The 26,204-nt window shown below is 41.4% G+C and overlaps 1 protein-coding gene across 4 annotated transcripts in view; it reads right to left on the bottom strand.

The window, feature by feature from the left end:
* Window positions 1–1,332: 1,332 nt before the first annotated feature.
* Window positions 1,333–26,204, bottom strand: part of TUSC3 (tumor suppressor candidate 3) — an 82,058-nt gene continuing 57,186 nt past the window's right edge. For all 4 annotated transcript variants that reach the window (XM_033962415.1, XM_033960816.1, XM_033963161.1 and 1 more), the window contains 4 exons: window positions 23,964–24,027; window positions 15,659–15,733; window positions 4,229–4,319; window positions 1,333–1,632 (listed from right to left, as the gene is read on the bottom strand). In XM_033962415.1, the coding sequence (XP_033818306.1) occupies window positions 1,617–1,632; window positions 4,229–4,319; window positions 15,659–15,733; window positions 23,964–24,027 (246 nt within the window). In that variant the 3' untranslated portion in view covers window positions 1,333–1,616. The remainder of the gene's footprint in view (window positions 1,633–4,228; window positions 4,320–15,658; window positions 15,734–23,963; window positions 24,028–26,204) is intronic.

Consider the following 26,204-nt stretch of genomic DNA (forward strand, 5'->3'; position numbering starts at 1 on the left):
CACCTGTCATAAACTGGTGCAACTGCAGGTTCCTAACTGTGGCAAGAGCACATGCAACTTATTGTGTTCTGTAAGTTGCACATGGTAAGTGGTAGCCTCACCTATGCATTAATGCACTACTCATATACTACTTATGTGTGTCCTTACAGAATAGTGTTCCGTTGTGTTGCTTCCACTTCCAAGTGCAGCTATTCCACCTGATTTTCAATGGGACTTAGGCGGCTAGCAATGGTTCCTGGACGGCTAAGTCTCATTTGGCCAGCTATTCACCGATATTCAGCGAGACATAGCTGACTGTCTCCCAATGAATATCTGTCTAGCTGGTCACTGCCAGCTTTCATCAGCGGGCTACGTAAGACATGCAGCCAGATAAACCCATCTGGATCAAAGTTTGGCACCTCACACTTGGCCATCAAAGTCAATTTTCATTGGCTGGATGGCTAATGGCCAAAGATAGACCTGCTTTTTAGGTGGGTTTATCTGGCTGCATGCCTTACGTAGCCAGCTGATGAAAGCTGGCAGTGACCAGCTAGCCAGATATTCAGCTATGTCTCGCTGAATATCGGTGAATAGCTGGCCGAATGAGACTTAGCCAACCGGGAGCCATTGCTAGCCGCCTAAGTCCCATTGAATATCAGGTGGAATAGCTGCACTTGGAAGGGTGCTTGGCTTAAGGTGTCCAATACCCTTGGACAGCCCTATAAAGCTCTGGCCAAAACAAGCAGTGTTCTACAGTCTGTGCATAGCACTAAGCTGGTCTAAAACCCAAGAGGGATATTTTTTCTCTGTGAAATGCAAAATACTTTTGCAGATTTTGCCCTGTTTATGCCCCGACTATACCACACAAATAGTCATCACCTAAATTAGATGTCATATTGCTAGTCATAATTTGCAGTACAATGTGTTGAGTTATCTTGGGAAACCTCCTGGTGCCCCTCCCCCCCCTTAGTTTTCTAGTAAGAATTCTGGAACTTCTCCCAGTAATCCAAATACAAAGAATTTGCTCAAGAATATATTCAGTATTGTTGCATTATCATTTAACAAAGACCATGCCTATATATACACTGAATGGATCATTCAACATTTGTGTTCTGCTTGTTAAAAAGCAGATGTTATCAATGGCTACTTTTTTGCCAGGAACTATAATTATAACTTCCATCTGTTGTGATTCTACAAGTGTATGGTAGGCTTTTCAGGTTTTCTCTAAGCAGTTAATGTATGCAATAGCCTTTTGCTGAAAGAAAAGGAATTGTAATTGCTTTGCTATTTTATATGTAAAATATATAAAAAAGATTTTCTATAATAAGTACAAAAGCCTTTATGTTAGGGTAAAATGTTTATTTAAATACTACACCACAAAATTTACTTATATTGATTCTTACTTCAGGATGTATTATAAGTGCCAAGAACGCCTTTCTATAAATACAGTATTGATCTTAGTTACAATGTACAAAACACAAACTATGGTTCTCTGGGAATACTGTGACTTATCACAAAAAAACAGATGAGCCAACACAATAAACTAGAACAAAATATACTGTAGAATGACTGTAGATACTACCAGGAATAGTTCATCTTCACAGTAAAAAGAAGTTTTATGCCAATCCCAGTTGATTTTATTTAATTAAAAAGCTGAAAAGAAAAGAAAAAAAAAACACCAGTAAATTTTTGGCCTTATAACTTATTTCTAAATAGGGATTTAAGTATGTAAATGATCTTTTACTCCACAATTTGAGAAGCGGTAACTTCTTTCAAAAATATACAGTATGCAACACAAATATGAAACTAAGAATAAACCTAGCATCTTTTCTTCTCATCCACTTTTCTCTGCTATAGAGTTTCTGTTTCTGTCAGCTGGAATGATCGTGTTCATAAATGAAAGAAGAGCCTTGGTAAATTAGGCCCTTAATTGCTCTAAAATGCTATATGCAAACAAAAAGAGGGAAATAATAAAAGGGATAGAAAGAGGTAAAAAGAGTAAAGAGGTAAATAAAAGAATACAATTTTTCAAGCATAAATATTTCTGCATCTAAGTGGAAATTTTGACACATGTGTATATGTGTATGTGTGTGTGTGGGGGGGGGGGGGGAAGTAGTTATTAAGTTAGGAATAATGTATGTAAAATACCCTGTCTCTGCAATCAAGCATCTCTTTCTTCTCACTAGCCTCTCTGGCCTGGGTTTCCTTCTCACAGCCTTTCTTCTCTACTTATTGTTCCAGCATCCATGTCCTGCTGTGAATAGGCTGTTTAAGTCCGACCCTGCCAGGGCCTTCCCTCTGCAGTGTCATCTATAAGAAGTGATGAGGCAGAGGGAAAGCCCTGATGGGGCCAGCTGCAAGCAGCCCATTCACAATGCTGCCACAGTTGGCTGGCTGCCATCACTGCTGCTTCCTTGGGAGGCCCACAGGTATGTCTGATCTCATGGGGAGGGGTGGAGGGTCAATTGGAGAGAAAAAGGTCAGACCCATGTAGGGTGCGCAGTTGCGCAGAATTACACCAGGAGTAAGTATAGCAATATAGCAAGTGCTGCTGTCCAGAAAATTATCAGTGATGATTTTCTTCTGTTGTAGGTCTGTTCAAGTACATATCTTGTTGCATTGAATCTTACGAGGGGCCGCTGAAAAGTTCTCAGCCCAGCCAAGAAGAGAATGATGTGGAACCATGAAACTTACAAATTATTCCACACTTTTCTTAACATAGTAAAAGACAGCAGATAAAGACCCGAATGGTCCATCCAGTCTGCCTAACCGTACCCTCTCTTTAAATTACTGATTTAATGTAAATTGTCCTTTTTCCTAGATATTTCTGGGCCAGAAACCCAGAGTTCTGCCCGGTACTGTGCTTAGGTTCCATCTATTGAAGTCTCGGTCAAAACTCACTCCAGCCCAACTAAACCATCCCAGCTGTTGAAGCCCTTCCCATCCCATCCTCAACCGAATGGCCACATACAGGACACAGACCATGCAAGTCTGCCCAGTACTGGCTTTAGTTCTTCAATATATACCATTATTTTCTGATTAGAGATCCTCTGTGTTCCTCCCATGCTTTTTTGAACTCTATAATTAACATAAAAGGAATCTAATTATAATAGAACAAGGCAGCAGCAGCATGAATAACAAAGAGGACCAAAGCTTTCCTCAATGAAAAATGAATTGTCATGTGAAGGACATGGTTTGGGATGATGCAATTTGTTAGTTGCGGTTACAACTAGAGCTGTATCAAATATTCATATTTTATTTGGTCCCAAATATGTCCTGAATACATCATTCGTGTTTGGCCAAATGGTGATTTAAATTCAAATATAAATAATCCGGGGCTCTAATGTGTTCATTCCTACTGAAATAAACACTTGATCTCTGATTTCACATTGCGTCTTATATTATTTGTCATGTTAAAGCTCAACGCTCATTATTTGTATTCGATATTTGAATTTGGCTGAATAATATATTTTATTATTCATATTTGACTGAACAGTAAAATATGCTATTCGGTACAGCTCTAGTTTACAGCATGACCATTTGATGAATGATCTAAATTTCTTCACCAAATCCAGAAACCATCTGTAAAAGTGACCATACATTTGTCTGCAGCTTTCTTATAATCAAAGGATTCTGCTTTTGCTCTTAAAAGTCTGGCTTAAAGATACTTCATAGTAATATCTTTCTAAGTACAAAGATCTGTAATGTGATATGAGTATATCAGGCTATCTTGATATTCAGTAAGCAAATGTGTTCTCTATAAAAATGACATTGCAGGGTCAATATTCAGCCTGTGGTGGTAAGCAGCTTGTAAACTGCTCACAGTCCCAAACTGCCCAAACTGTGTTAATCCCAGATATTCAATGCTAGGGGAATGTCTAATCTCTGGCACTGAATATCTGAATTAGTGCACCAAGGCAAAATCTAACTGCATACCAGCCAATATTCAGACCGGTGAGCTATTAGCTTGGCAGATAAAGTTAGGGCAGCCTTTCAGCTGTTCTGTCTTTATCCACTCACTTAACCAGTTTGTGGACTGAATATCCCTGTTTTGGTGGTCAGAAGGGATATGCAGCAGCACTATCTGTTTAAGGGTAGCCGAATACCTGGGAATGGTCAGCTCAGCAGGGTTAAACTTCTATGTATTTACAAACTTAAAATGACATACAATCTCTCTTTAGTCCTTAACAGAATATAATTAATTCTACTTGGGAATACTTAATTTAATAAATTTTAGATTCAACATTACCTGTATGGATATCCATGATATTTTGAGCGAAATATAGACAACAGAAAGCTGAAGAAGAAGACCACCAGCCCAAGTCCCACTAGGCAGATTACTGAAAAGTAAAAGGAAAGTGTTGTTACTCGTGAAATTAGCCTAGTGTGTGTGGGAAACTGATGTCATGTATACAAATAAAGGCACTCTAGAGCAGTGGTCCCCAACCTTGTCCTGGAGGACCACCAGGCCAATCGAGTTTTCAGGCTAGCCCTAATGAATATGCATGGAGCAGATTAGCATGCCTGTCACTGCCATTATATGCAAATCTCTCTCATGCATATTCATTAGGGCTAGCCTGAAAACCCGATTGGCCTGGTGGTCCTCCAGGACACGGTTGGGGACCACTGCTCTAGAGAATATGCCCTAATGAAGCTAGCCCTAATGAATATGAATGAGAGAGATTTGCATATAATGGAAGTGGTAGGCATGCAAATCTTCTCCATGCATATTCATTAGGGCTATCCTGAAAACCTGATTGGCCTGGTGGGCCACCTGGACAGGGTTGGGAACCACTGCTCTAGAGAACAAACATACCTAATCACTGGTCCCAAGCTGATAAACCTACTGTTATCTACTGTTAAATGATACAGATTTTCAGGAACACAACAGTAAATATGACACTTTTCAGGGATGATTCTATAAAGGGCGTCTAAAGTTAGGTGCCTAACTCAATTGACAAAATACCCTTAATAGCCTCAATAATTGGTAAAAAAACAAAAAAAATAAAAAAATAATTGGGCAATAGGCGCCTATTCGATTCTATAAAAAATAGGCTCCTATCACATGGTGCTTAGTGGTGTCTAATGCCTAAGTAGGCGTTTTTATGGACGAAGTGTGACTTAGGTGCCACTAAGTGTAATTTTCCACAAAATTAGGAACCTGAAATGTAGACCTTTAGGGCTCCTTTGACAAAGCCACAATAGAGGTTTCTACCACGTGCCCGTGAGGTGAATGCTCCAATGATTACAGTACTCCCCCGAAATTCACGGGGGTTCCGTTCCAGGAACACCCCGCAAATTTTGAAAAACCGCAAATGCGGTTTAGGAGCAGATCGGAGGCAGGAGAGGGCTGCAGGTGCTGAAAATCGGGTGTGGGATCATTCTTAGTATTTTCTGACCACCTCTTCCGGGAACTAAAGTCAGTCTATACCAATCAGGAGCTGCTTTGACACGCTATCTGGCGCATCAAAGCAGCTCCTGATTGGTGTAGCCTGACTTTAGTTCCCGGAAGAGGCGGTCAGAAAATACAGCAGAAGGACTGAGTCTGCGATTTGTGAACCGCGAATTTGCGGGGGTTTACTGTATAGGAATTCTATGAGCTTTGGAGCATTTACCTCGCTGATGTGCAGCAGAAACCTCTCCCACAGCTTTATAAAAGCCAGCGTTATTTAGCAGAACAATAAAAACAAGCACTAGTGAGCACTAAGGTCTAATACAGGTAAGCAAAGACAAGCCCGGCGTTACTTAGTAAAAAACCCACACTTCACTTTCCTGATACTTTCATTCCCATTGGGGTTTAGCTAGCTAGTAATCACAGAATAACCTGTTCAGGGGTGTCTAACCTGCGGCCCCGTGAAGTATTTTGTGCAGCCCCGTTTGAGGGCGATACATTGTTTTCCTCTGCTGCCTCCGGTTGTTTACCGTCTTGCCGGCTCCCTCCTCTGTCTTGCTGCAGCATTTGTATGGCCCCAGAAAATTTTTTTTCAGCCAATGTGGCCCAGGGAAGCCAAAAGGTTGGACACCCCTGCTGTAGATGGAAGTGATGACTTCCCCTTCAGTGGCGGGTGACAAAGTAGCAAGCCTGATCAACAGAGATAGAACTTCGAGGTTATACTTCCAAGGTGGTCTCTCTTCTGTCTAACTGGCTGATCTTTGCATGTCCATATATACTGTTTGTTATCAGTCATGTCCTTCAAGATATGGGTGACTAAGTTTTTGCCAGGTTACGCCTGGCTGGGCCTCCGCGTGAGCGGATCACCGGACTTGATGGACCCAGGGTCTGATCCGGAGATGGCAGTTCTTATGCTCTGATAGCACAGAAAATATGAACTGGCTGGGAGCTTTTCTTGTAGTTCTAGGCTCATTCATAGAGATGTCCCCTGTGCTATTTATAGATACCCCTAATAGTCTGGAACTGACTAAATAACAGGCCTTCTCCAAGGTCTCCTTCATTCTTCATGGCTGATTCTTAGATGAGTTATTGAACATACTGTTCCATCAGGGTCACATTCACTACCCTTTTCTGATGTAAAGCAAGCTACTAGTCTTTAGCATAGAGAATCTATATATCATAGGACTACACCACAACTTGATCTGATCAAATTCTGTATACAAACAATAAATTTTGACAGGGGATATACCCGTTACATATGTTCTTCTAGCAAATAAATCATTAACATGTTTTTTATTCCAAGATGAATGTCTATGATTTATCCTGTGGTATAGCTAATAGTACATTTTCATATATGTTGAAAGGAGTGTAATGTTGATAGAAAATCACTTGGGGGACAAGTCTATAACTCCAGTTAAGTATGCTGATGCTATTTTAGACTACTAGTTTAAACCCAAAATGGCCTGTCAAAATTTACGCTTGACTACGGGCATGCCTTGAGCTTGCACGATGTTATGGGGGAGGAATGCAGTCGGCTTCAATCCTGCACTCAAGCCCACTGTAGACAAAACCTGGGGCGAGCTTACTCTCAAGGGAATGGTCCCTGAGCCTCCAAACTGTTAATGCAAGCCGGCCACACAAGAATCATGCAAAGCATGTGCCTGCGGGCTACAGACCTCTGCCCTCAGAGTCTGTATCTTCTCACAGTTAGAGATGTCTCAGGGGAACTGAGAGCCTCTGCAGCACCACAAGATTCGTTTAAGGGAGAAAACCCCGAGAAACAAAGAAATTAAATGCAAGCAGAACAGAGAAGCTCCTACAATTTCGTTGTAGAGAACAAGACTGAGGAAATCTAGCACAGCTCAGAATGAGAGAAGGAGGAGCAGAAAAATATGTAAATTAAGCTATCTATAGAATTTGTAATAAAAGAGGGACCGCTACCTTACCCTTGAAGCTCACACCGACTTGCTGGTCAGAACTTGCTGTTCAGAAAAAGCTTCTCAACATTGTGGAAATTAAGAACTATCAGAAAATACTTCGATGCTGTCTCATTCTGCTTACTGGTGCAATCCTCCATTCTAAGCTCACTCGACTACTGTAACATCATTTATCTGGGGTCTTTCAAAAAAAAAAAAAAAAAATCACTCAAACTCCGAATCATCCAAAACTCGGCAATCCGATTGATCTTTAGGTTAAAAATCTGGGAACACCTAACTCCCTACTACCAAAAACTCCACTGGCTGCCCCTCGAAGCGAGAGTGGTATTCAAATTTGCCTATCTCTGTTTCAAATCCATTCTAGGTTCGGCCCCCTTGTACTTGGTTCCCCACTTCAACCTAGAATGTCTATCCAGACCCACTCGCAGAGCCCATCTATTCAACCACCCAACCCTGCCATTACAAAAGATACCTGAACAGAACACTTGCCTTCCAAGCAGGTCGATGGAACGATTGGTTGGGTAGCATTTTCACGCACTCCTCTTCCTACCTAAGTTTCAGAAAACTTATAAAAACAAATTTGTTCAACCAATTTGTAACCAAGTCCTCTTAAACATAGAAACATAGAAAATGACGGCAGAAAAGGGCCAAAGCCCATCAAGTTTGCCCACACTAATGACCCACCCCCCTAACTTTACCCTCCTAGATATCCCATAGCCCATCAAGTCTGCCCGCTCTGATTGCCCTCCCCCAATTTACCCTCTTAGAGATCCCACATGTGCATCCCATTTTTTCTTAAAATCTGGCACGCTACTGGCTTCAATCACCTGCATTGGAAGTTCATTCCAATGATCAACCACTCTTTCGGTGAAGAAATACTTTCTTAAGCCCTTCCTCTCCATCTCCAACCGAATTGTTCCCAAGTTCTCTCATGCCTCACCTCTGTATCATGCTCTCCTATATTTTGATGATCTTACATTGTACCTACATTCGCTGATTGTCCAGCTCTTCTTTGTTGTAAACCGTCTTGAACTACCACGGCTTTGGCGGTATATAAGAATAAAATTATTATTATTAAATACCCACTGTTGCAAAAGAAATTAAATACTAGCTAGCTTAAATTTACCTTTAGGTATACTGAGAGTGGTGAAGATATAAGGCCCCCTTTTATCAAGCCGTGTTAGGGTTTTTTATCTTCAGCTGTGGTGGTAAAAGCTCTGATGTTCATAGGAATTCTATGCGCATCGGAGCTTTTACCGCCACGGCCAGCGATAAAAACCCTAACGCAGCTTGATAAAAAGGAGCCTAAGTTAGGAGAAAAAGTCCTTCACTCATAGTACAACATGAAGAAAGAAACTCCTTGCTTTGGAAAAGACTGCCTTCATTATCTTTAAATAAAGAGAAAAGGAGTTCCTGTTGAATATTTATTTGTCAGCTTTTCCCCGTTCTTTGCTTTTACTTATGTTCAGTCCTGAAGAATGTGAACAAACTCATTGTCACTGGCAGGAACATGAAGGAGATCTAATAGGCAATTAAAAATACAGTTCTAATTTTGAGAGGCATTAAGAATGCTCTTGGCTCATCAACTTTTCTTTAAAAGGAAAATTAGCTAATTAGCCTATTTAAAAGAAATGTCCAAATTTTCCATAAAGTGTAGTGCACTAACCGTCCGCATACTAAATGAAAATAATTTGGAGTCCAATTTTCACAGTGACAGTGAATTCTAAGGTATCATTTTTTTTTTTTTTGCATATTAATTCATGCTTCTTACTCCAACCTCAAGGTGTAAAAATAAATAAAAATGTATAACTCAGTAAATGGGTACCGATTGCAGACGGAGAAATGCTCCCAGGTCTTCGCTAGGAAGGTCTGGGGGTCTTTCCTGTGGGTCCATGAAGGGGTTGGTGGTGCCTGTTCAGGGAGGGAGAGGGAATGCTGCCTTTTCTTGTTGGGGGGCGTTTAAGGTATTTTTTTTATTAAAAACAAAAGAAAAAAATTAACATTCAATCATTGCAGGGAGTGTGCAGATGGTGAGGGAATCTTCTGGTTTTGGGGGAGAGGGATGCTGGGCTGATGGCAGTGGTGGCAGAAGCATAGAAGGAGCACTAGTTGGAGGGAAAGTGATAGGAATAGTACTTCGAGGGAAACTCAGATATAAACTGAGACCCCCTGAAGCAATCTGAATAATTGGAGTTCGGATAATCGGCGTTCCACTGTACTAAACCCATTCTGATAGCATTCTTATAAAAGCTGGCTAGAAAACAGAAATCCAGTACTTGTAAAGGCAGACAATCGGCAAATCAGCAAATCCCAAGTCGGGCTCCAGGAACAGAGTGTGGATATACAACAAATAAGATTAGCAACAATCCCACTGTATTCCTGGACTAGTGGGACATGACAGAGCAGTCTGGAGAGTCAGAGTCGGAGAGATGAGCCTGCTGCCAAAACAGAGGAACCAAAAGCAACATCCTGCTTGGCCACCTGTAAAACTTGGTGAATGTATGCAAAGAGGACCAGGTAACAGCAGAATGAGCCCTCACTGTGAGGGGGGACTTCTTTCCAGCCGCTATGTAAGCAGAGGAAATGGCCATACAGATCCATCTGGAAATGGTAGCCTTGGAAGCAATCCTATCCATGCGGGAAGGACCTTCCAGAACAAAGAGATGGTCAGAGAGATGAAAATCGTTCATAACTTTCAGGTACAGCAACAGGATCTTGCGCATGCTTAAGGACCGCAGCACCCGGTCCTGCTCCCTTAAACTGGAGGAGGCAAAAGCAGGAAGCCGGACTTCCTGATTAACGTGGAAAGCTGAGACTACTTTCAGAAGAAAGGAGGGAATAGTGCACAGCACCATGCCAGAATCTGTAATGCGCAGAAAGGGATCACGGCAGGAAAAAGTCTGAAGCTCCGAAGCCCTGCGGGCCATCGGAAAAATAGTCTTGATTGTAAGATCAATTAAGGATGCTTGCTCCAGAGGCTCATATGACGGAGCCGCAGAGCAGAGAATTAGATTCCAAAATGTGACAGGGGAGCAGCAGGGGCCAAAGCCTCAGGGCGCCCCACAGAAACTCGACGACATCCATATGAGAGGCTAAGGAGCATCTCAGGGAATTAGGGCCCCTATAAGAAAGACTAGTAATCTGGACTCAGAGAGAAGCCACCGCCAGGCCTTTCGTTAGGCCATCCTAAAGGAACATGAAACTCTGAAGGGAAGTTGTTAAACCTCCCTTGGAGAAGAGTTCACCTTCCAGTCACTGTAAACTTAACAAGTTTATGGGCACACTCAAAAACTCCAAAGATGTTTGAAAAAACAAGTTTCAAAGTCTTTCTGTTTTATGCAAGAAATGTCTTCATTTGGTAAAAGTTAAAACTGCCACCACTGAGTTACTTAGCTCTGTTTATTGTCTTTGGGGGTCCCATAAACTTGTTAAGTTTGCCCATAAACTTGTTAAGTTTGCAGTGACTGGAACGTGAACTCTTCTCCAAGGGAGGTTTAACAGCCTTCCCTTCAGAGTTTCATATTTCTGAGCAGTTTTTCAAGCCTAATGGGGACACTTCTCAATCACTCCTTTTCTTCTATTGAAGCCAGTTTGTTTTACTATATCCAATCCTCTTTCTGGTTTCCATTTTGTTTGTTACACTTCACCCTGTACCTTTCATCCTAAAGGAACTGCAGAATATGAGGAACCGACTGGAAAGACAGATCCTCATGCTTCTGGATGTATCATACCTGATAGCATCTCCAAGCCCTCGCGTAGGCCACCACTATGGACTTCTTGCTGTGGAGAAGAATAACAACAACAGCAGAATAGCCCCTGATAATTAAGGCCGTATACTCAATAGCCAGGCCATAAGACCAAAGCAGTCCAAATCCTGCAGCACAATTGGGCCCTATATGAGAAGGTGGAAGGGAACAGTTGGCCCTTATCCCGGACACACCTCCACAGAGCCACACATCCTGCGCACAAACCCACATGCGGATGAACCTGGGTTGAGACAGCTCCCAAGGGTAGGGTCCCTGAGCCCCAATCCAAAAGTACAGGCTGTCCAGAGGTTGAACTGTCAGGCAGCCAACCCTCTGGAAACAAACTTTCCCCAAAGTCTGTAATATCCTGCAGCCAGAGCTGTGCCCACAGGGAACCTCTGCAGCACAAGGGTATAATTTGCAAACAAAAAGACTGAATTTAATGAAAATAAACACAAGCAGAAAAGACAAGTTGTTACGATCTGGCTTGTAGGAAAGAAACTGGATTCCTGGGGGGCAGTCCTGATGTAAGACGGGAGGGGGGTCAAGACTCTATGCAATGAGTCTTCCTACAAGCTCTGGCTAGTATGGGAAAATAACTCACTAGTCCAGGAATAGAGTGAGATTTTACAAGGAAGGGAAAATACTTGAAATACCTTTATGTAAACCGCTTTGAATGTGGTTGTAAAAACTACAAAAATGCGGTATACAAATCCCAATCCCTTTGCCCACTATTTTGCAGGTAGTAGAGACTTGTGCATTAAACCTGCACTAACTGGTTAGTATGAGGTCATGCTGATTTACATAGATATGGCAGCTCTGTCCCCAGAGACTTGCCCCATCTGTGAAAAAATATTTTAGCATATAGTTTGTGTGCTCACATTCAAAAATTATCACAGTACAATTCAGCGTGCTTTGCAGTACTCCTTGACTTCTCCCAATCAATTTCCTCCTGGACTGCTATTTCTCTTCCCCTGCTAATGGGTTCTGAGCTAGAAACCCCTGACTTTTCAATCTTTCTCTGAATAACACTCACAAAATAAAGTCCACAAAACACAATCTCTTGGTAATTGGTTGAAACCCTTAAGAACAAAAGAATAGCCTTTCTGGGTCAGACCAATGGTCCATCAAGCCCAGTAGCCTGTTCTCACGGTGGCCAATCCAGGTCCCTAGTACCTGGCCAAAATCCAAGGAGTAACAATATTCCATGCTACCGATCAGGGTAAGTAGTGACTTCCCCCATGTCTTTCTCAATAACAGACTATGGACATTTCCTCCCGGAAATTGTCCAAACTTTTCTTAAAATCAGCTACGCTATCCGCTCTTACCACAACCTCTGGCAACGTGTTCCAGAGCTTAACTATTCTCTGAGTAAAAAAAATATTACCCTGTAACTTCATCGAGTGTCTCCTAGTCTTTGTAATTTTTGATGGAGTGAAAACTCAATTCACTTATATCCGTTCTACTCCACTCGGGATTTTGTAGCCTTCAATCATATTTCCCCTCTCTTTTCCAAGCTGAAGAGCCCTAATGTTTTTAGTCTTTTCTCATACGAGAGGAGTTCCATCCCCTTTATAATCTTGGTCACTCTTCTTTGGACCTTTTACCAGCGCCGCTATATCTTTCGTGAGATAAGGAGACCTGAATTGCATGCAGGTGAGGTTGCACCATGGAGCGATACAGGGACATTATAACATTCTTAGTCTTGTTAACCATCCTTTTTTAAATAATTCCTTGCATCCTGTTTGCTTTTCTGGCCGCCACCACACATTGGGTGGAAGGTTTCATCGTATTGTCTACAATGACATCCAGATCCTTTTCTTGGGTGCTATCCCCAAGGTGGACCCTAGCATCCGGTAACTGTGATTTGGGTTATTCTTCCCAATGTGCATCCCTTTGCATTTGTCCATATTAAATTTAATCAGCCACTTGGTAATCAATCTTCCAATTTCCTAAGGTCTGCCTGCAATTTTTCACAATCCGTATGCATTTTGACAACTTTGAGCAGTTTAGTGCTATCTGCATATTTAATCACCCCACTCGCCATTCCAATTTCCACATAATTTATAAATAGCACCAATCCTAGTACTGATCCCTGTGGCACTCCACTGTGGCACTGTTTACTCTCCTCCATTGAGAAAAATGACCATTTAACCCTGTTTTCTATCCAATAACCAATTCCTAATCCACAACTGAACTTTTCCATCTATCCCATGACTTTACTTTTTTCAGGAGCCTCTCAGAGGAACTTTATCAAAAGCTTTCTGAAAATCTAGATCAACTGGCTCACCTTTATCCACATGTTTATTCACACCTTCAAAGAAGTCAAGCAAATTGGTGAGGCAAGATCTTCCTCGGCTGAATCCATGCTGACCCTGTCTCATTAAATCATGTTTGTCTACGTGTTCCACAATTTTCATTTTTATAATTGTTTCCACCATTTTGCCCGGCACTGAAGTCAGGCTCACCAGTCTGTAATTTCTCAGATCTCCTCTGGAACCCTTTTAAAAAATCATCGTAACATCAGACGCCCTCCAAGCTTAAGGTATTACAGATGATTTTAGCGACAAGTTACAGATCACTAACAGCAGGTCAGCAATTTCATGTTTGAATTCTTTTAGTATCCTGGGATGTATACCATCCGGTCCAGGTGATTTATCACTTTTTAACTTCTCGATTTGGCTTAGTACATCTTCCAGATTCACCAAGATTTCTTTCAGCCCTCTGTATTATCACCCTTGAAAACCATTTCCAGTTCAGGTAGATCTCTTACATCTTCCGTAAAGACCGAAGCAAAGACCGCTATGGCTTTACCCTCCCTGAGAGCCCCTTTTGCTCCTTGATCATCCAACAGTCCCATGGATTCCCTCACTAGTTTTCTGCTTTTGATGTACCTAAAAAAATTGTTATGAGATTTTGCCTTTTTGGCAAGTTTTTCTTCATTTTCTTTATCAATGCTTTGCACCTAACTTGCCAGTGCTTGTCTCTTCTTATTTCCTTAATTTAGATCCTTTTTCCATACTTGAAAGGATTTTTTTTGGGCTCTAATAGCCTCTTTCACTTCACCTTTTAACCATGCTAGCTCTCGTTTCCTCTTCTTTCCACCTTTGCTGATACGTGGAATACATCTGGTCTGGGTTTCCACGATGCTATTTTTAAATAACATCTACGCCTGATTTATAGTCCTAGCCTTTGCAACTGATCCTTTTAGCTTCTTTTTAAGCTAAAAGGATTTTCATTTTATCATGATCGCCCTTTTGAACATTCAATGTCTCTACAGTAGATTTCTTTTGTGATGTCACTCCTGGTATCAGCTCAAATTTGATCACATTATGATCACTGTTTCCCAGCAGACCCAACACAGTTAACTCCTTTGAACAATACACCCTTGGCTGATCTCTTGACATCCTGCCTTCACGACTCCCTCATTGTGTGCTTTCGTTTCGTCGTTGAGGCCTGTCCTTGGCTTCCGATTCAGTGTCTTCACTATACCACCCCCCAGGCTACTACAGGAACCTGGTTGTTGCTCTAGTAGGACTGACCAAAACATCTGAAGCTATCATACAGGCAGGTATGTACTGTTTCATTCATACCTTTGGGGAGGGGGGGTTCAATGACCACTGGGGGAGCATGGGAGGTCATGCTTACATTCCTCCAGTGGTCAGTGTAGGCACCTTTTCGGTACTTATTTGTTGTTAAAACAGACCTAGCCTCAAACATCCAAATTGTGTCCTTGACATATTCTTTAATGTTTATGGCAGAAAAACATCCAAGTCGTACACCTACCCTTACCATGCCTCTAACACATTCCTTTGATATTTAGATGAACTGCATATGAACAGCATAGATATTTGTCTACAAAACAGGTTTCAAAATAGCGAACTGGAAGGGTTTGGAAAAAAACATGTTCATATGCCCCTTTATGCCACTTTTTGGACATTTTTCTTTTTTTGAAAATGAGCTCCATAGCAATTGCAAACAATTTCAAATGTGTTACTCGTGTTTCTCATTTATGGAATTTGCTACTGCTGACAATCCAAAATAAGTGAGTGTCTAAAATATATATTTGAATCAATATTAGAATGAATTTTGTTTAATACCCAGTCTGAACAAGCAGGTCAAGATAGGTTACAAAATTAGTAGCATGTGTAAGCTTGAAATCTTTTGGCGGCTCTCAGAGCCCTGCAACCCTTTACATGAAAAAGATTGGAGGCTACTGCTTTAAGTAATGCTGATGAATTAATTCTGACAACTTCTGAGTATATGTTCAACAACCAATTCAGTATTAGTAAGCGCTAAGATGCATGTTGCTACGTTGGAACAAATAAAGGATTTGTTGGCTAGTTCCAATTAGGCTGTACCACAAAAACAAATGCAAAATATGTTTACACAGTCATTTGATAATACATTTTTTTTCAGATTTCAGCAATAAAATATAAATTAAAAGTGCTAATTAGTTCACTTTCACAGAATGGGTATAGACAAGCATATTTAAAAGAATTTGTGGTGTGAAGTTGAAATAACCAAACTAATGTGATCTTTTTGCTAAATAACAGTAATTGAAAATATTTCATTTTAAATATGATTTTAGCAGAACAACTTACTTCTTCTTTTTCCAACATCTCCTTTGGAGGTTGCAGCTTCATTAAGAAGAACCATTCCCATAGTGATAGCAGCATCTATAGTTGTTGTCAAGGAAACAGGAGCAACATAGATCCCTTAGATTAGCTATAATGTACACGGCTATGGATGTGAATGTTTGGTCCTGCTTGTTGATAATATCCTGTGGTATCCATTAAAGCAGTGGTTCTAAACCCTGTCTTGGAGGACCACCAGCCAGTTGGGTTTTCAGGATAGCCCTAATTGAATATGCATGAGAGAGATTTGCATATAATAGAGGTGACAGACATGCAAATCTGCCCCATGCATATTCATTAGGGCCACCCTGAAAATCTGAGTGGCTGGTGGTTCTCCAGGTCAGGGTTGGGAACTGCTGTCTTAGAAAGTCACAGTAGAGCATTTCAACCCAAGGTTTTCATTTTCTATGAACCAAATGTGTCAAAAAACACTGTTTTCCATGATAAAGAGTTGGCATTTGTAGAATAGTGCTTATGCAATTCTTTTGCATTTACATGTTTATGTGCACATGCATGTATGTATATGCCATCAGGGCTTTTTTTCAGTCAGAATGCACTAGTACAGAGTACTGGCACTTTTTTCCTTCCAAATATGTCCCATCCACCCCATTACATTTGTGACTCAAAATCTCCCAGCTTTTTCTTTTCTACTGGTGCACCAACAAGTCTTAAACATGTGATCCTCAGAATCAGAAGAAGCCACCTTCCAGGTACACCTGTTCTGATTTATATGGCTGTATACACTTCTCCCTCGTCATTCGTGGGGGATACGGGCAGAGCCGGATCACGAATGGTGAAAAATTGCGATTATCCGGCTCTGACCCACCCCCACCTCCCTGCCACCTTCCCGGCCTTACCTGGTGGTCTAGAGGGCTTTCGGGGCAGGAGCAATCTTCCTACGCTCCTGCCCCGTGTAGATTGCCATGAGGAAATGGCTGTAGGGAGTTCCCGACGTAGTCTCAAGAGACTACGGGAACTCCCAGCAGCCATTTCTTCATGGCGATCTGCACGGGGCAGGAGCGTAGGAAGATCGCTCCTGCCCCGAAAGCCCTCTAGACCATCAGGTAAGGCCGGGAAGGCGGCAGGGAAGGAAAAAATATGGGGTTTTTAAAAGTTTAGACTGTTTTTTTTATTTTTCCCCTCCCCAGAAAAAAATCACGATTATCTGAAACCGCAAATGGAGAAACCGCGAATGGGGAGGGGCAAGTGTACACTGAATCAGCTGAAAAAAAAATGCAAGCTCTGGGTAGCCTGAAAAACCTACTAAAGATTATCCAAAGTACATGTACATAACTAATTTTATTGTGTCTATTATTTTATGTCTAAATCATTACACTTCAACTGTTTTTCTAGTTGCATGTTAGTTTTCTTTATTGCATATTTTAGCAACTGTTGTCTTTTCATTTCATTTAACTTTACTGCTGATTCTGTGGTAATGCAGTGACTGACTGAATCACATTTTATACAGTCAGATCATGTTCTTTATCTCTACTTTGAAATTTATTCATTGAAGTTTAGATTTCACATAATTATTTTTCCATTCAGCCACTGCCCTTGACATAGCATTTTAAAAAAGTTCCACAGTTCACTTGAAAGATGAATTAATAAAGTATAACTCACTACAAACTACCTTTCATGCACTTTCAATAACCTAAGGTAGAACTACTTTTTAAATTTAATTTTTATAATATATAATCAGAAAAAAGAAACATTGTGATGATTGAAATACAGAAACTATTATCTCATTAACAGAGAATAAAGGAAAATTCCAAGCCAACAATTTGTCCACAATTTTAAGAGATTCAATACAAAGAAACTTTATAGAGGAAATTTAATTATAATAAAGACATGTCCTTCTAGTCCTTCAGCCTCAATAGATTCTGGAACAGTAACTTACCCCCTCCTTTACAAAGCCACGTTAGCGTTTTTAGCGCCGGCCACCACAGTAACAGCTCCGATGCTCATAGAATTTCTACGAGCATCCGAGTTGTTACTGCCGCAGCCGGCACTAAAAATGCTAGCGTGGCTTTGTAAAGGAGAGAGTTAGAGCCTTAATTCTTCTCTGGCCACTAAAAATTCACACTGGCTTTTAGTAAACCGCGGTAGAATTTATGGATGTTTGGGAACCATTCACTAAATACTGTAAGGATTGATCTCTTTAGATGTACCTTTAAACATACACATCCAGGGTGTGAGGTACATTTTAGAATTGGTTTAAGGGGTATGTATTGATTGTTCTTGAAGATATTTACTGATTTAATATTCTATGTAAGTGTATTAACTATTGTGCACTTCTGTAGTTTAAAAATTGAATAAAGACTTAAAAAAAAGAAGTTTCTACCAAATGCCAGCAAGATAAATGCTCTGACACTCATAGTGTGTCCCGGCTCGAGAAAGTTTGAGACACTGATCTATTCTATGGGATTTGTAGATTCGAGAATGTAACTGCATATTTAATTTTGATGTTTTGGCTGACAGTGGAATATCAAGTAAAATATAATTTTGTTCTGACTCCCCTTTTGTACTGTATGGGGTTCATAATTAAAAGAGAAAAACCGGCCTAAGTTGGCCAAAAACGTCCAAGTGCCGATAATAAAAACGGGTTTTGGATATATTTCTAAACGACCTAGGCCTTCATAGTGCTGCTGAACAACCAAAGCTAAACGGGGCATTTCAGGAGGAGTTGTCGAGGGAGGGAGTTGGCGGGACGTGGGCTGGTTTAGACTTAGTCGTACAGCATGTATAACCGAAAGTTTTACAACAGAGCCTAGACAGAACTTGTAAAACATGGTCTAAGTCATAAAAACCCACCTAAAGTCACCAGATAAGCACTGCAAACACATAAATCAGACCCCCACACACTACCCCAGTGATCATCAACCCCCCCAACCCCAGAAAAATCATAATCACACCTTTAAAATTCAGCCTCCAGACCATCATCACCTGGCAGTCTGGCATAGGAAAGCCTAGTCGTCCAGCACAGAGGCGGCTTAAGCCATCTTGGGGGTGGGTTAGGGACTCATGGAGAGGAGGACCCATGCCCATAAGCCCCTGCATTGATACTTAAACATGTGCACTCCTCTATACACCCCCAAACCCTTTTTTACTGGCATATAAGTGGCTCCTGCAGCCATAAGGGCTATTGGGGTGGTAGATAAATGGGTCTAGGGGATTCTGGAGGTGGTTTGCGGGGCTCACCATGACCTATAAGGGAGCTGTAGTGAGGAGAAGACATGGCAGCCTTTTTGTGAAGTTCACAGCAGTGCCCTGTAAGGTACTCCACTATTTAGGTGCCAGGTCTGGGTGTTCAGTCCATCACTTTGCAGACCCCTCCCACGTCCAACAGGGCTTGTTCTAGGTGTTTTTGACTTGGACGAAAATGTGGTATAAAAATGGACGATTTAATGACTTGGACGATCAGATCGGCAGGACGTATAATTAGACGATTTTCGAAACAAAAAAAATTTTGGATATATTTTTCGAAAATATGTCCTAGGCTGTTTTTTACTTTGGGCGACTTGAGACTTAGATGAAATGGACTTAGATGTTCCTTTCGATTATGCACCTCTGTGTCTGTCATAATTAGATTGTAAGCTCTTCTGAACAGGGACATTCTCTTAAATGTACAATGTGCACAGCTGTGTGTGCCTGGTACCATTGTAGAAATAATAAATTGTTGTTGTTGTGTATTTAAGTTTACATCAACTTCTTCCTGTATACTTGCAGAACTGTATTGTACCATATGCACCTGCTAGGCAATTGTGCTCTGCAGGTCACTTTTCAACATGAAACAATAAGAAAAGTGTTTTTTTTTTCTTGTGCTGGACCTGTGGCGTGGAACAAACTTCCAGTGTCTGGACCAATTTAAGAAACTGTTGAAGCAGCATCTTTTTTGTCAGATGAAATATGCCTCCTGATCTGATTGACTTTTATGGCATTTACTGATATTAAGATCAGCTTCTGCTAGGCGCTCTTCTGTTTCTATACGCAACGGTGTGCAGAGTTACAAAAAGACAGTCCCTGCTCAAACAGCTTACAATCTAAACAGACAAGACAAACAAACAGGATGTCATGGATACAGTTAATGGGAATGGTTAACCTTTTGGCTGGGTTGGAGGGCAGTGGGGAGTGAGGTTATGGATTGAAGGCTATATCAAAAAGGTAGATTTTCAGTCTGCTTTTAAACAAGATAAGGGAAGGGGCTTGGTGGACAAACTCGGGTAATTTATTCCAGGCATAGGGGGCAGCTAGATGAAAGGAATGAAATCTGGAATTGGCAGTGGAGGAGAAGGGTACAGCTAAGAGCAGCTTATCTGAGGAACAGAGCTCTCTGGGAGATGTATAAGGAGAGAGAAGAGAGGATTGATACTGAGGGGCAGCAGAATGAACACACTTGTAGGTCAGCAATAGGAGCTTGAACTGTATACAAAGGAGATAAGAAGCTAGTGAAGTGATTTAAGGAGAGGAGTGACATGGGTGTAGCAAGGTTGGTAGAAGATGAATTGTGCAGCAGAGTTTTGCACAGATTGCAGGGGGGAGAGGCAGAATTGCAGTAATCTAAGCATGAGGCTACAAGAAGATGGACAAGGGTCAGGGTAGTGGGCTTAGAGAAGAAGGGGCAGATTTTGGTGATGTTGTAGAGTTAGAAGCCACACTGTCTATGGAAATACCGTTTGTTCAATCAATTAATCACAAACTGACTGAGAACAAACTCAAAAGAGTTCTTATTACACTCAAGACCTCAAAACACCCAAGATACTATTTATGTTTATTTTTCGTGCCCTTACTGGGGTGAAGTGTTCATCATCGGTCTTGTGCAGGGTTTATTTAACATTTTTATAATTTTTAATTGTGGTGGACATCCCCCTTGTCTTTTCATGGAAGTAATCAGCCATAGTCTGGGGAGAGAGAGAAGAAGGGGTTGGAGGTAGGGGTGCTTTGATGAGGGAGTTCAGTGTGGCAAAGAGACGATGGGGGTTGGAAGAAAGGGAGCTAGTTGGATGTAGTAGTCTTGCTTGACCCATGTAAGCAGAATTAAAGGAGGTCAGCATAAATTTAAAGTGAAGAAAGTCAGTACATGTGTGAGATTTGAGCCAAAGGCACTCAGCACAGAGGGTACAGGAATGTAAGTAACGGATACTGGGAGTGAGCCAAGATAGAAGTTTGGTACGCCAGACAGAATGAGGAACAGATGGAGTAAGGGTGTCCAGAGCAGAGGAGATAATAGAGTTGTACGACGAGACACACTTGGGTAACACAGTGGAGGCAAGGAGAGGTGAAACTGTGGTTGAGAGAATGGAAGGATTGAGGGCTTGTAGATTTTGAAACCTGTTGGAGGTGACTGGGCATGGCTGAGGGGGAGGGGGAGTAATTGTGAAGGTTATCAGATGATGATCTGAGATGGGGAGCAGTGATGTAGAGAAGTTAGAGAGAGAACAGTTGAAGAAAAAGACAAGACCAAGGCACTGGCCAACCCGGTGAGTGGGGGTAGTGCAGCATAAATGGAGGTCAAATGAGGAGGTTAAGGCAAGAAACTTAGAAGCACACGTGTCAGTCAAAGCATACGTGTCAGTCAAAATGAAAGTTAAAATCCCCAAGAATGAGGGAGGAAGAAGATGAATCAAGGGAAGCCCAAAAGCCAGGAGTCAAATTCAGTGAGAAAGGAGGAAAGGGACTTGATGGGGGGACAATGAATGACTGCTTTCCATAGAGGTAGAGGAGTGAATAGGCAGATGGAGTAGACTTCACATGAAGAAAGACTGTGGGATTGAGGAGGGAGAAGAGATTAGAATCTGCCTCTGACTGGCTGACTGTAGCCCCTCCCAAGCTAGCTCTCAGGAAGGACACCAGATTCAACCCTCTATCCCCCATCTCTCTTGTAGTCTTCTTCTAGGCTCTCCCCCGCTGCCTCTGACTGGCTGACTGTAGCCCTTCCTAAGCAAACTCTTAGGATGGATGCTAGATTCATCTCTTTAAATAATAATAAACTATAAACTTTTGCAGGCTTTGCATACCCAGCCTAAGAAGCCCCTATTCTCCTCGGGAAGCGGATCTATTCAGTTGGCTGCAACAGTTGGTTATGCTCCCCTTCAAATTTCTGTAACTAAGGAGAAGATACAAGTGAAGTACCCTCCGATAAAGTGAGCTAACCTATCACCACCTAACTTAATTGCCCCTACCATCACATAACTTAATTGGCGATAAAATGATACAGTTATTGACCGAATTGTTTAAAACCAATTAAAAACTAATTTTAAAAATGTAGGCGCCTGCAAAAACTAATTTAAAAAATGTTGGTGCCTGCATAGCTGCCGGGGCCATCCTCAAACAAAAGAGATAGCCTAGTCAGAGAAACATGTGCCATCAGAAAGGAAAGAAGCAAAAGTAAAGTTTTAAGTAGTACTTAGAGGGCTGACAAATACTATAAAAAGTTCTGAAGAGCTAACTGAGGCCAGGATTCACTAACCTGCCTAATCCAGGTCCGATCCTGGCAGGTCCGATCAATTCAGAAACCAAAAATATGCAGATGGGGCGATTGGAGGAACGCCCCCATCTGCCTGCATGGATCGCGCATGCGCAATCCACGCACATGCGCAGACTATAGGAGCAGCAATCTTTTATTTTTTAACTTTTTTGTTCTTGCGGCAGAACTTCGGGGAGACTGAACCAAACGCCGCCGCCGCCGCCACCACTGACCCCAACCCACGAGGCTCCCAGAAAGCTGCTCCTGCTCTTGACACTGCCTCACTAATAATAAAAAGATAAATGGAGCCCGTGGTTTTAACCCGCTTAGAGCCCGCGGGTTAAAACCACGGGCTTGCACTGTGGGGAAGGGTGGGAGAGTCCAGGCAGGCAGGAAATCATGGCAGTTCGGGGCAGGCAGCAGTTTGGGCAGGCAGGAGAAGAGCATCAGAAAGATGAGCAGCGGGAGATAAGAAGCAGGGCTGAGCAGGGCAGCATTCAGGGTGAGCAGGCAGGAGAGATTGCAGGGCAGAGAGCAGGGTTTCCAATCGGAAAGACATTTTCAAATGGTCCTCAGCAGTCGCTTCTTCAGGTGATTGGCCAGCCCAGTCAGATCAGAGATTTGGTGTAGTAATCGGGTCGCTGTCCAATTTGCATGCACATTTGCATACACAGATTCGAAGGGGATCGCAGGAGAGGTAAGTGAAACAGGCCGGATGGAAATTTGATAGTAAAGGGGTCGCAAACTGATTGGTACACGATCGGTTTGCTTTGTGAATCTAGCCCTGAGACCCTTTGTGCAGACTTCAAACCCAGTGAGGCTGCAGCAGTTTCTATGGTGTGCTCAGGCTATCACACCTTCTCAAATTACTTTCAGTATAGTACTACTTCTTCAATTGGTCCAAGAAACATATTCCTGCCACCTGACTTTATGAATGTATCATTAACCCTCTCTTCCTACATTCCCTAGCTGTCTTTCACACTACTAGTTTTCCTAAATGTCACAATAGCAGGGGATCAAACAGTTTCTGCTAAGCATTGATCTTGACCCTAGAGCAGCACTAATGATACTGCCAGGTACCCCTACGAACGTATCAAAAGTGACTTTGTGGCTCTGGGAGAGAAGGTGAAGCAGCAGGTGTGCAGGTGGTATTCTCGTCTATCCTCCCTGTCGAGGGTAAGGGCCAGGTCAGAGAAGCACACATCCTGGAGATGAATGTGTGGCTACATGGATGGTATCATTGAAAGCGTTTTGACTTCCTGGACCATGGGATGATTTTCCAAGGGCTGTGAACAGGGATGGTATACATCTATCAAAGAAGGGAAGAAGTGTCTTCGGTGGCAGGCTGGCTAATCTACTGAAGAGGGCTTTAAATTAGAAGTGATGATGCAGGGTGATCTAAGCTCTCGGATTAGTATAAACCCTCAGGTAAGTAAATCACTGAATACCTCTACATGGATGGGAAAAGGGGGCAATGTCTGGAAAGCAATATATACTAATACTCGAAGTATGGGAAATAAGATTATTATCATCATTGGTCCCTTTGTGCCTTTTGGGAACATAATCAAAGTATGCTTAGAAAGCAGCAGACAGTAGGAATTTTAAAAAAATACAACTTACATGAGCATGAATATTTTCTGTGCACTTGCAACTTTTGTGAGTCTTTAACTGCAAAAAGCATGCAGTTTAGTCATACATTTCTGAAGACAGTTTAGAGCATGTAAAAGATATATGACTTTTATTTTAGAGGGACATATTTTCTGTAAAAGCATGGTCTGCGGTTTACCCAATCATCAATAAAAAGGATACTCAATAATAGTATAATATGTGATTCTGCAACAAACTGAGCCTGACTGCTTCCATGTATGTAGCTCTGCAAAAAAAAAAAAAAAAAAAATCAAAGATTAATGACTAATATCAACAAAAGAATGGTTTGTTAGCTTTCTAAGCCCTCCTCCCCTTTTATCAAGCTGTGCAAGAGGTTTTTAGTGTGGGCCAGTAAGGTAAGTAAGGGAATTCTATGAGCATTGTATTTTCTGTGCCGGCTCACGCTAAAAACCTCTAGCGCAGCTTGATAAAAGGAGCCCTAAAATAGCAATTGAGAAACATGAAAACAGTAAATTACTCTATGTAAACAAAATAAAACAGTAACAAAAGTTATAGAAGATAATTTTATAAGGAGCTGTGTTGTTTCAGGCTGTGTAAATTCATGCAGGTATTTGAGTCATTTATTCAACTATGTGAATAAAAACACACATAAATTTGGCTATTATTCTGGAGACTGCCTGCAAACGGGTCTTCCTGTTGCCGATTTTTTTGACCCTGCGTTTGTTTTCAGCAAAGTGTCCCCTGAAGAAGGCATCTTATAAACGCTGAAACTGGGATCCTTGTTGGGACCTTTTTGTTTCAAATAAAGACTTGATTATTGGTTGAAAAGACATTCCCCTTGCCTTTTCTTGTTGTTCTGTTTATATATTGTTGCCAACAGACTAAAACCAATCACTCGCCAAAAGCCTCCAAATTACAAAATCATGAAAATTGTAATAAACTAAAAAAATATGTGACAATGAATTTGTCAACCATCCAGTATTAAAAATAATTATCTCGAGAAGGTTAAAAGAAGCATTTATCTTTTTGAGTGAAGATCTCAAAGGGCACATGATTCACACATGGCTTTGTCAGGGGATCAACCAGTGCTTCAAACTAGAGAATGACACGGGGAAGAAATCTGTCCCCGTCACCGGACCACCGTCCCCTTCACCACCCCGTCCCCTCTGTGTGTGTGTGTGTGTGTGTATATGTGTGTGTGTCTGTTAGGGGAGGGTTGAGTTAATTGACCCCTTAACCTTTGTGTCGGGGGGTAAGGATCATGTGTAAAACACTTATAACATGCATAATGATTAGAGGAAAGAAGGTAATGCATTACAGTTGATATAAATGTGCAAAATATTTGCATATTTGGGAAAATTGCAATTTTTACCAAAAATTGTAATTTTTTACCATTTGTGATAAGTATTACAATTTATCATAGATTTTATCATTTAATTGCTGAACAAATTTAAAAATATTTTTACTAACTTGATGGCACTGGCAAAATCTTTCATAAACAAGATCCTAATTAAGTACTGTAAAAGATGAAAAGAGGCTTATTTTTCATTATACAACTAAAAGTCAAATATTGCTGAGTTATTGCTGCAATGGGATCATACTTCAGCACTTCCTTGTATTGTTGAGACATTATGAACAACATTAGATGTAACATAATAAATAATACTACAAATGCCACTACACAAGAGAAATATTTAAAACTGAAATGTCATAGAGCAGAAAACTGCATCCTGTCCTCCTTTCTCTCGGCTATCTTTGCCTATCTTAAACTCTCCTTTCACATAACTTTTTAGAACTAAATTTTTATGAGAATATTTTTTATGAATATTAGGATAACAGGAGGAATGATAAGATAGATGTAAATTATATAAAATGGAAATCAGGGAAATTTGTCTCTCTAAGATGGCTGAAAAGCTTACATGGCAGGCTGGTTGTTTTTCAAACAACCTATGCGTGGATATCGTTTTGAAACTCTGGAAGAGCATTCTTTCGCCTTTACCCGAGCCATTCAGCAACTGAACAAAAACAGTGTCTTGGATGGAATGATGAAGCTTCCTGGATGTTGGGACTCGGTCATTGCAAAGCAGGGAGACTATATTGAAGGATTGCAAAGAAATACTTGAAAACAAAAAACATGTAATTAAAAAAAAAAAAAAAAAATAGTGTGCTTTATTTTTGAAATGATCCTTGTATATAAGGCATCAAGTCAGAGGTAAAGTGGAGATCTACTTCCTCCTTTCCTTTGGGGGAGTTGGCTGCTGTGAAGCTTGAAGTCCAATCTAAAAGAGACACCTCCCCTCACTGTGCACGCCCCTTCCTTTCCCTCTACCTCTTTAACTTTCCCGGCGCAAGCAGCAACTCCAACCTGCTGCTTGCACCGGCCTTGGCTCTCCCTCTGACATCACTTTCTTATTCCGCAACCCAAAGTGACATCAGAGGGAG

The sequence above is a fragment of the Geotrypetes seraphini genome, chromosome 1 (genome assembly GCF_902459505.1).
Source record: "Geotrypetes seraphini chromosome 1, aGeoSer1.1, whole genome shotgun sequence".
Classification (NCBI taxonomy): Eukaryota; Metazoa; Chordata; class Amphibia; order Gymnophiona; family Dermophiidae; genus Geotrypetes; species Geotrypetes seraphini.